Genomic DNA, 10928 nt, shown 5'->3' on the forward strand with positions numbered 1-10928 from the left:
CGCCCCAGGGCTCTGGCAGTGGGCACCGCTGCGGCTTTTCCCGCCTTCCCCCACGCCGTGGAAGCCTTAGACCAGATCTCCTCGCTTGTAAGAGTTTATATCCCCCGCTGGAGAGGCAGCGAGGATCTAATTGCTGCCTCGATGCTGTTTGCTTTTCCATACGGCAAAGCAAACTGCGCTTTTCATCTGTCGCTGGTGCAGGAGCGGCAGCGGGTTTGGGCAGGCCTGTTTCTGACAGAGGAAAGAAGCAAAATCTCTTGTCCTTGCCAGCAGTAATGGCTAAAAGAATATGGCCAGAAAAATGGATGGGGAAAGCGCTTTAATTATCCAGATCAGAAGGCTGTATGATAAAGGAAAGAGCGCTTCTTGAGAATTTAGGTCTGAATAATTGTCTTGCCTCATTTGCTGATTAAATGTTGTGGTGGTCATAATTATACACGCGAGCTCCGGCCTGAAACAAAACATCATAAAAAATTAATTAAAGAATAGCGTGAGATCACTCAGTTATGAATCAGTAACTTGGTTTAAAAGCATGGCTTGAATCTCAAGAGAACACTCACTTCACTTCAGATTATTTCTTTCCCCCCCCCCTTTAATTCTGGATACTCGCATGCCTGTGGCTTCATCATTCATGTCTGTCAGGTTTTTCTAGTAGCAGGTAAAGCCTGAGTCAGGGAATCAGCACTTGGGGATTTTTGTTCTTAGCCTCTAACTTATTTGAGTCATCTTGAAGAGTTTTATGTGTGATAACTTCACTTCTTTTATGCTTTCTTCTCTGAAGTGAGAATCTGTCCCTATAGAAGATCAGAAACTAGCTCTTACTGTTTAGACCAACTTTGAAATTTTTTTATAAAAAGAGGTAGAGCGGTTTTTTGTGTTATTTTTCTGGTGCCACTGATATGTCCTCAAGTTGGAAGGGGGTGTTGCTGATGTTGAGGTACAGAGTGTTCACCTATGTGTGTGTCTTTATTTTTTAGGCTCTTCTACCTATGGCAAATGTGGCCATGATTGACTATACTTTGGAGTTCCTAACAGCAACTGGAGTGGAAGAAACCTTTGTTTTCTGCTGTTGGAAGTCAGCTGAGATAAAAGAGCATTTACAGTAAGAAACTACTTTTTAGTTTTATCATAGAAAGGATTCTTTTATCTTCCAGCAAGCTTCCAAGGTGCCACTGATCCTTCTGATGAAAATCATGTGCTAGAGATTCCCTTTCAAGAGAACTGTCCTAATACATCTCAAAAAACCACTGTTCCTCTTGTGAAGGAGTGTGGTTTTGCAGTGTATTAAAAGTGTTGACTGTTTTGGAACTGCATTTGTATTGGCATTTAACTTTGATTGTCTAAAAGCAGGGATTTCCTGGGTAGCCGTGTAAATTAGAGTACTCCCCTTTGTGTTATGCCCTGTCTCGGTCTGTTGTTGAGTGGCATATGGAAACAGCTCACTCAGACAGCAGTTTTGCCTCTGCATGCTGCAGCTTTGCAAGCTAAAGAGAAGCACGTGGTCTTTTCCCTGCCTGAGGTCCTGCTTTCCGAGAAGAAAAGTCTGGGTGGTGTGTGACTTCTCCTTCTCCTTTGTCATAACTTGTCTCACAGTGGAGTCGGATTGCCTAAGTTACCCTAAGCCTAACCCTCCTCAGTTTCTCTGCTCTGTGCAAATGAGCATATCTAAGCCTATGGATAGTGGGCTCGTTGTAATAGGATTCTCCCTGCATTTAGTTACAGATGTGGCATGCACTGAGGCACTGTGTCCTAGTGTGTTCTCTGTAGGGATAGCCTCTTTATGCCTTCCTGGTGTGTTTTTCTCCTTCCAGAAAATCCAAGTGGTGCCGCCACACGTCTCCCAACACGGTGCGCTTTGTGACTTCTGACCTGTACCGCTCCCTTGGTGACGTGCTACGAGACGTTGATGCCAAGTCCCTTGTTCGTTCCGACTTCATTCTTGTCACTGGAGATGTAGTGTCCAATTTCAATATATCCAAAGCCCTGGCAGAGCAAAAAAAAGGGTACGCTTGCTTGGTGTGCTGAGACTCTGGGCTCTGACACTCTGAAGAGTGATATTGAAAGTTCTGCCCTTCTTTTTCAGGTTGCGTCGTAAGATGGAAAAGAATATTTCTGTGATGACGATGATATTCAAGGAGTCCTCACCTGGTCATCATGCCAGGTGCAAAGAGGATGACATTGTTATTGCTATGGACAGTGCCACAAACCGTGTCCTTCACTACCAGAGAACCCAGGGGCTGAAACGCTTCCGCTTTCCTATGGTGCGTCTGGAACCTGACGGGTGGAAAAGGGCTGCAGTAGTGAAGCAGCCCACCCCAAGGAGGAGGTCCTCCTTGAGTGAGGGCTGGGGAACTGTGCTTGCTGCTTCCTTTGGAGGAGCAGATGATAGGAAGTAACTCTTGGTAAACGCTTTTTTTTCTTTAATTTTTTTTGAGGCTTGGTGAAATCATGCTGGGGCGCACATGTCTGGGACTCATTTCAGAGATGGGGCAGGCATATTTCGGTTTTTGCATTTATTTGATTACTTTCTCTGTGTGAAACGAGTGAGGCGAATGATTTGTGCTGTTGCAGGGGTTCTCAAATTGGGATGCATATGTCGCTATCATACACAAGCTCTTTTGAAACACTGAGCCTGGCATGAAGGATGGACTGGCAGGTGCAAGGGGTAGTACCCTGTTACCTCTGCCTGTACTGTTCACCTAAAAAGGTTATGGGCTCTTCTAATAATTAGTAAATGCTCTGTAAATGTCTGTGGAGGTACTTTCTCCAGTGAGATAGATGGACCTTTTTCTTTTTTCAGCTAAGACTGTGATTATATGGTATTTTCATCCCCAAATCAGTAATCAGCAGATTATTTTTTACCTTCAAATGAAAGCACAAATTACTGTAGGAAACCAAAAAGGAAAGAACAAAACAAACAAAAACCAACAGCAACAAAAAACCCAACACACAGCTGTAAAAATCCAGAGGGTGTATGGAAGCTGTAAACATTGCAGTTTGATTTAATAATGTTCTTTGTATGTTGGTAGCTCTCAGCAACAAAGGTAAAGAGGCTCCTGGAGGAAAAGTGATTGTTTGAAGTACAAGCTGTTTCTTGGAGAGCTGCTCTGTGTAAGGACGAGGGCAATCTCTGCTGACTGACACGAAGCTCTGTGTGTGACCAGGCTAAGCTTGTGTCTCATTGTAGATTGTAGATTTCTCTGATCTTCAGAACTTCAGCTGGTTTAATAACTCAGTCAATACTGCTTCTGGCTTATAGAAGGCTTTTGGGGTTTCGTACTGCTTAGGCACTTGGATCATCTGAATTTTTTCCTCTTTTAGAGTCTGTTCCAGAACTCTATTGAGAACGTTGAGGTGCGCCATGACTTGCTAGATTGTCATATCAGCATCTGCTCTCCACAGGTGAGTTCTGCCCTTGTGAGGGTCCAAAATCCAATTTGCATTGCTCTCTTTGTCCTGCTGGTGTGCGGGGGGTGCCTGTGGCCTGAGTGTAGTAGGTTTGGAAACCAGAACTCCCAATTGTGCTCAGTGACTGAGCCGAGAGCCCGAGTGATCATGTGGTGCTGCTCTGCGGACCGTATGGGTGCTCAGTCTTTATCTGGCATCCACTGCTCGAGCCCAGGCAGAACTAGACAGTGGATGCATCAGTAGACTGCCTGATTTGGCACAGGATGAAACTAATCTGGAAAATAAGCAATTTCATTTTGAGTACAGCAACGTCTGTGGGAGCAGAGGTGATGGCTATGGAAAAGTGTCAGTACTTGCAAGCTGGTACCATGTTAGGATAGCATTCAGGGTTATTCCAGTCCAGGCTTGCTGACACCTCTTCCACACCTGAAAAAGCTGGTCTACAGCCTTCCTTTGGGAGTGACACTACAAAGTGAGGCTGGACAGATTACTTGGAAATGCTAAAGCAATGTTTTGCCCCTTCAGAAAACCAGAATCTGTTCATAGTCTCTGTTAGGAGGAGAAGATGGGAAGGTCAATACTCATAGCGGAAGGAATCAAAGCTTTATTCAAGGCAAGAGCATCACTTCCCTGTACTGTATAACTCTGCTCTCTGAGAACCACTGAACAGCCATTAATTATCTGGTTTCCCTGGCAACATTTTCTGCTAACTGCATTATTTCCTTATATTTTATTCCTGGCAGGTGGCTGAGCTGTTCACAGATAATTTTGACTACCAGACACGGGATGACTTTGTGCGTGGTCTGTTGGTGAATGAGGAGGTAAGGAGAGGGTTGTTACAAGGGAGAGCCTATGACCTTGTGTTAGAGAATCTTCTGACACGCTGCTGCCTGTCTGCCAGGTCCTGGGGAACCAGATCCACATGCATGTAACGACGGAAGAGTATGGTGCCCATATATGCAACCTGCTAATGTACGAAGCTGTGTGCTCTGACATCATCCGGCGCTGGGTTTATCCTTTGACTCCAGAGATGAACTTCACCGATGACAAGAATCAGAGTTACACCCATTCTAAACACAACATTTACCGGGGGGTGGATGTTAGCCTCGGCCACGGCAGCGTGCTGGAAGAGAACGTACTCATTGGGCAGGGAACGGTCATCGGCAGGAACTGCTCCATAACAAACAGCGTTATTGGGCAGAACTGCAGGATAGGTGAGTACAAGAATGGGGAACATGCAGCCCTTGCCAGGCAAGGGCACAGGTCCTTGGGATTTAGTTTTTAAAGTGCATTTGGCTCTGAGAAGATGATAAGTACTGATTGACTTCTAATGGGAAGAAAGGGGAAAAGCTTGGTTTTCCAGCAGAGGAAATAGATTAAAGTTTTCAGAGTACCATAACAGTGCTGAAAGGTGGAAGGCATTTCATGCAGATAAGTTGTTTCAGCAGTAGAGAATGCATGGCCTTTACTGATCTAGAGTTATTAACCACCAACATCCTGCAGATGAGGGACACGTGTCTCTGTTTTTGTGAGCTGTATGGTACTCCTCCTTCTTAGTCTTGGCTGGAATTCTTTTGTGATTTGGTTGTATTTGTGCAAAACCAAGATGTAAGTTGTTACTGTCAACTTGTTAAATCTCTTTAGTGAACAAACTCATCTTTGAATTTTGGGTAAGAAGTGGCCGTAGGCCTGTAAGGCCAATTTTTACCTTTCATCTAACATCCATCATGTATCAAGGGCATTGGGATTCAGTAAGACGCTTTCTAGTGGACTCAGCACTGTAGGAGAGCAGCAAACTGCCTTGTTCAACATATTTGTGCTTGATGATCTATAACAGGTGATAAAGTCATTTTGGACGGAGCTTTTCTCTGGGACAGAGTACACATAGCAGATAACGTGGAGATCTGCCATTCCGTTATCTGCAATGAAGCTGAAGTGAAGGAGAAAGTAAAGCTAAAGCCCCACTGTGTCCTCTCTTCTCAGGTGAGCTGTATTTATGTCTGTTCTGGTTTCTGCCTTTCTTGGCAGGTTACTAGACTTACACTAGACCATACCAGAATATACCTGCTCCAAGCCCTTTTGCAGAGCTGGCGAATATGTTACTGCTCCCACCTTTTTCTTCCTTTTGGCTAGGGTAGTAAGATATGTGATTTAGCAGTGCTGATGTCTTCAGTTATACTTGTTAGTATACAGCTTGTCTGGAGCAGCTGTTTTCCCTGCTGATGGAGGTACAGGGAGGCAATCAGGGTGTTTTCTCATTAAGATATGTTGCACATATTTGCAGGTAGTAGTAGGTCCTGGCATCACTCTTTCTGAGGGCACAGTGATCTCTCTGCACCCACCAGATGAGGAGGAAGAGGATGATGACCAATTCAGTGATGATTCTGGCGTGAACAAGGAGGAAAGCAAAGTGAAGCTGAAAGGTATGAGAGTCTCTGGCTCCATGCATTCAGGCTATATAGAGAGCTTTGCCTTCCAGGATCTTTTGGGGCCTTTCCCTCCCCCATTCTAGACTGTGCAGTGCCAGGATGGAGCTTAGTGACACATTCAGCTTGGAATGTGTGTGTTTTCAGTAGGGCAAGCAAGGATATTCGGCTCAAGTTGGACAGTGAGATGTACCTCAGTATCCCAGTATTAAAATCCGCTATTTTCTGTTTTTCTTAGAGTAGGAGCCTTGTAGGAGACAATAAGCTGAAGTTGGAAGAGATGTTCAGTTCAGGACAGGTTGCAAGATCTATATCCTCGTACCTGGACTGTGTCAAAGGACTTTGTCCTTGTGAAATACTGTTTCTACCAGTCTGGGTTTGTTGAAGGATCTAAACATGGTCGGCTGCTGTAGGGAGGAGTAAGTTGGTCACTTGTCAAGGCAAGTGAGAAGATAAAAGCTGAAATCCATATGCATCTGCAGGAATCCCAGCTCCCTTCTGATGAAGGATATTTAAGGGCAGTAATATGCAGGTTACACCAACCTTATTTCAGGTTTGCCTGTAAGCAGATCCAGTACTTCTGCCTCCTAATCACTGTTTCTTTTTCAGGTTACAGTAAAAAGGATGTAGGCTCAGAGGGCAGAGGCTATCTCTGGAAAGCAGATGACAGGAATGAAGAGGATGAAGAAGAGCAGAGACAAAGCCTATGGGGTGAGGAAAAGCTTAGCGTAGTCACCTGGGGATGGACAGACAGACTTGTGTCGGGGAAGCTGGCTGAGTGGGATGCTGATAATTGTGTCTAGAGTAAGACCTGGACTTTGTGAAGCAGGCAGGCTCCAGGTAACCTGTGTGTAGGCAGGGTGAGAGGTGAAAGCAGGTGGTGGACCAAATTATCTCTCTTCCTGTGCTCTGTGGAAGAGGTTTATTATATCTTTGACGTAACGCTAACACACGCAGCTGTCTGCTGCCAATGGCTCACCATGGGATACCAGGCCCTCCCTTGGAGGGAATGTGCTTTGGCTATTCCGGGTACTGCTGGCTTTCCTCCTGCTAGTGACAGTATCTGCTGACATTGCTCTGTCATGAGTCAGCAGTCTGTCCAAAATGCATTTGCTTCTGTCCCTGTCCTTTGTTGTCTGCCTGCAGACTTTTAAATAATAGTCCCATTATCCTAGTACCAGCTGTAGCATTCTTTTGCAGCAAATCTAATCATCTGGACCTGTAAGTAGAAGCTTCGTTGCAAGGACTTGGTTGGGAAGTCCCTGGGACACCTGGTTCCTCATGCATATGACAGTTGCAGCTTTTGAGTGTTGAATGCTGAGTCTTCTCTTCTTCATCAGGCCCAGCTATGCATTCAGAGGAAGAGACCGAGTCGGACAGTGACCTGAGCATGGGCTCTGAGGAGCCAGACAGTCGGGCAGCGTCTCCTCAGCTAGATGACATCAAAGGTGAGAGATAGGCTGTTAAGAAGTATGGTGCATCTGCAGATAAAGCAGTGAGTGTGAGATTTGTACTGCTTTCTCTAGGTATATTGGAAAATCTATATATTGGACATCTATAATATGTTTGTTTCTTGAACTCACTTTCTGCATTTTCTGCAGAATTCTTTAATATTCCCTGTATTGCTGTTGTGTTAACCCAGGGCAGCCAAAGATGAGAAGCTAGACAAAGTTCCTCCATCTTTCTAGCTCCTGATCACTGGGCCTTCATGAAAGTGACCTCCCTGAGTTGTCTTTTTAAATAGCGATGTCACTGCCTAAACTTGGAGATTGTGTGAAGGTCCAGCAGAGTTTCCCTGGGTGGTCAGCTTACTACTGTAATCGTCCTGGAGAACTAAATGTCCTTGTAGGAGCTGCCTCTTTTGGCAGGTATGTTTTGGTTCTCCGTTTTGTTATGGTAAGCTCACCTGGATTTGAAAGGGGTTCAAGCCAAATTGGAAAATAAAAAGTCTTTTTCACGTCAAAATATCTCTTTGAAGGAAATTAAACCAATAAATTTTAGGTTTGAATTCATATCTTTAGTTAGAGGAAGATGAGGTTTGTCTGAATAGGGAAGGCCAGATGGTGAAAGTATAACGGAACTCTGCTAAAAGGTTGGAGAGGTAAATAGCTTTGTACTGGTTTGTGTGGATAGATCAATGAAATATAATAGGTTGTCTCCTTTATTGGAATTTATATTCCACCATTTATAAGTGCAGTTGATGTGGGCTTGTGCCAGTTTATGGAGATCAAGTAGGCATCTATATCAGAATGCTTCCTTTGTTAAGGGCATGGTTTCTTCAGTAATGAACACTTGGATGAATCTGTGCTTTTCCCTCTCATGTCTAGCTATCTGTCTTTTCTTTCATTAGTTTTCCAGAATGAGGTTCTGGGTACCTTACAGAGGGGCGAAGAAGAAAACATTTCCTGTGACAACCTGGTCCTGGAAATCAACTCCCTCAAGTGAGTGGTCCCTTAGGGATGCTGTCCCTCATGCTGAATAGTTGGGTTTGACAGTGGATCTGGAAAGAAGAGGAGAAACCATGTGAATGCCCATGTTTGACTGTTAAACATTAATTTTATCAGTATAGAGCATGAGAAATGCAGATTAGAGATCATGACTGAATGATGACAGGAGAGCACCAGCTGTATCTATAGCATCCTCAGTGGTTAGGCTTTTCCTGCCTCAGTTCTGTAACAAGAGATTGAATTGCGATTGAGTAACTGTGGACTGAAGAGAGCAAGCCAGTTCTTGGCACAGACTGCCTGTAAGTTCATGCAGGGGCTGCTGCTCTGCATTGCAACATTCAAACAGCTGCCTGCAGCTGGGGCTGTGGTGTGGCTTGTCCACTCTGTTTTTACAGCAGCAAGATTAGAACATGTCATCAGACTGCCTTTTACCTAGTCTTTCTCAAATACAAACCTGTTTCCCTTCTTTTGCACAATGGTATTCCTACAGCACTCTAGTAAATGTGAGGGTGCTGTGCCTGCAGCAGCTTGTTTCACTGTGGTAGCAGATTTTCAGAACTTGTGGCTTTATGCAGGGTCTGATGCAATGCAAGGTGGTTTTATTGCCTGAATATTTGGAAAAACAAACAAACAAATTTAAAACAAGTCTGGGGGATGAAAATCAAATTTTCTGCTGTATCTCTGTGAAGAGCCACAGTCAGATAATGTGAAATGTTGGGGTGTTTTGCCTTTTTCCTCGCAGGTATGCATATAACATTGGCCTGAAGGAGATGATGCAGGTGCTCAGTAAAGTGATCCTGGAGTTCCCACTGCAGCAGCTGGATGCAAACCTGGACTCCCAGAATTATTTCTCAGCGTTACTTCCTGTGAGTCTTGCTCCATTTGACTCTTCTTTGGGCTCATCTCCTAGTATGTAGGAGTCTGTCTGGATGCCCCAGATAGTTCCTGGCTGAGAAGTCTTGTTGGTTAAGCCTGAAGCCCCTTGAATTCAGGAGCCTCTTTTGTCTTCTATGGAAGTAAAAGTGAACTGAAATTATTGTGCCTGCTTGAGAGAACTCAGCTGAGACTGTAGGTGTGGGGAGCTCTACTTCAGCACCTATGGTTGTTTCTGTTTCATGTGTGCAATAGTAGAAATGCATGACTTGTAGAAGAGAAAAGAGAGGGACTGTTACAGATGTCTTTACAGGCTTGCATTCCAAGAACCCAGTTCCGATCCATCATAAGCCCTGTCCCTGGGGCAGCAGGGAGCGCTCCTCTCCCAATGGGATCCTTTCCAAGGTCTTACTTGTCTGCATACTGTAATTGGTGCCAATTTTTTTCCAGCCAAATGCAAAGCCACGATATTGTTGTCTTTGAGCAAAGATACAGAGCTCTGTTGTGTCTCTAAAGAGATGGGTTGCATAACTGGGTAAGACAGATTTCTATTCCCTCACTTAAGGGAGACAAAATAAGGTAGGATCTGCTTTAAAAAGCAGGCAGTCTTATCTTAATGGTTTTGTTGATCCAGGCTGAAGCCACTGCCATATTTTTGTCTTTTTGTTATATCCTATTTATGTATTTTAGTTTGCAAACTACAGATTACAAAGGTTCCTTTCAGAATGATTGGGCCTGACACATATTTGGGAAGGACTAGTTTAATTTTTTTAGGAGATGGAGCTCAAGAGGAACGCTAGACATCCTCATAATCCTTTCTCTGAGGAAGTATGTGGTTTCAATTGATGGGGAAAGGTAGAAAACTAATTCTTCTCTACGTAGGTGTAAGCATGGCATTTAATTCATCCCCTGGACGTGTGGAGATGCCTTCTGTAGGAAACATCCATGTGAACTGATCTGTTCATCAGATAGCTTAGTGAGATTTTGCTGTTCACTCTGTTTAAATTCTGCTTGCTGTCGTTCATTTTTCCAGGCTGTTTTCTTGAATAGCATGTCCTGTCCTGGAAAAAGAGAGCTGAAGGAGGAGGACGGAAGAGAACATTAGAGCAGGTGTTAGACTCTAAGTGGAAAGCAGTACATAGACAACAGGTTGTGTGGAGTTGGTAGCTGTGTAGGATGGACTGGGTTTTTTCCAGCTAGGATACAGCATCTCTTTCTGTCTCCCAGATTGGGCTCCTGATCTAGCATGAGTAGGACAGAACTTCACTGCAGCACCCAGTCAGAAAAGGTTCTAGCCTGCGATAAAGGATACTACATAAGTGCATAATGTTCTGCGTAATTGCCCAAAACCTCTTAGAAGCTAAAGACAATGGAAGCGCATGAAGGGCTTACCTCTGGGTAACTTTGTCCATATACATTTCATCATAGGAAAGCTGATGCTCATGTTTAACAGCAGAGACAGCAAATCAGCTCGCCTTTAGTGAGAAGCAATAGTAATCCAAATGTAATATTCAGGGTGACCATGCCCAATGTCATGGACAAGTGAAATTCCTCTAGGCAGGGTATTGTGTGCCATGTGCATTTATGAAACACAAATTATCCTTAGATTTATCAAAGAGAGCTAAGTGTCAAACCAATTGACCATCCTGGCAGCCAGTTTCTCCAGATGCTCCTTTACAAGAACAACCAGGAAGTGTCTTAGAGAATTCTTCTCTGGGATGGTTTTGTGCCTTGTTGTCTTTACTGTGCAGAATTGTTGTGCTGGCTTTCTGTA

The 10928-nt window shown here is 44.2% G+C and overlaps 1 protein-coding gene and 1 long non-coding RNA gene across 5 annotated transcripts in view; one reads left to right on the plus strand and one right to left on the minus strand.

Annotated features, from left to right (window-relative positions):
• Positions 1-10928, plus strand: part of EIF2B5 (eukaryotic translation initiation factor 2B subunit epsilon) — a 37241-nt gene that overhangs the window by 12573 nt on the left and 13740 nt on the right. Inside the window, exons 2-14 of one of the 4 annotated variants that reach the window (XM_035889978.1) lie at positions 205-213; positions 978-1102; positions 1812-1997; positions 2084-2261; positions 3322-3402; positions 4152-4229; positions 4310-4622; positions 5246-5391; positions 5693-5831; positions 6444-6545; positions 7175-7282; positions 8185-8275; positions 9024-9147. In XM_035889978.1, coding sequence (XP_035745871.1) covers positions 990-1102; positions 1812-1997; positions 2084-2261; positions 3322-3402; positions 4152-4229; positions 4310-4622; positions 5246-5391; positions 5693-5831; positions 6444-6545; positions 7175-7282; positions 8185-8275; positions 9024-9147 — 1659 coding nt within the window. In that variant the 5' untranslated portion in view covers positions 205-213; positions 978-989. Of the gene's footprint in view, positions 1-204; positions 214-977; positions 1103-1811; positions 1998-2080; positions 2262-3321; positions 3403-4151; positions 4230-4309; positions 4623-5245; positions 5392-5692; positions 5832-6443; positions 6546-7174; positions 7283-8184; positions 8276-8398; positions 8940-9023; positions 9148-10928 lie in introns of those variants that run through there. The other 3 variants (XM_035889977.1, XM_035889980.1, XM_035889979.1) reach the window with 3 other exon arrangements.
• The window catches only part of LOC118451825, a 25716-nt gene that overhangs the window by 11068 nt on the left and 3720 nt on the right, over positions 1-10928 (minus strand). The window contains exons 2-3 of the long non-coding RNA XR_004841392.1: positions 5521-5530; positions 4670-4674 (exon numbers count right to left, since the gene is read on the minus strand). This is a non-coding gene — a long non-coding RNA (uncharacterized LOC118451825). The remainder of the gene's footprint in view (positions 1-4669; positions 4675-5520; positions 5531-10928) is intronic.

This window comes from Egretta garzetta, unplaced genomic scaffold (assembly GCF_000687185.1).
Source record: "Egretta garzetta isolate BGI_Z169 unplaced genomic scaffold, ASM68718v1 scaffold172, whole genome shotgun sequence".
NCBI classification, from domain to species: Eukaryota; Metazoa; Chordata; class Aves; order Pelecaniformes; family Ardeidae; genus Egretta; species Egretta garzetta.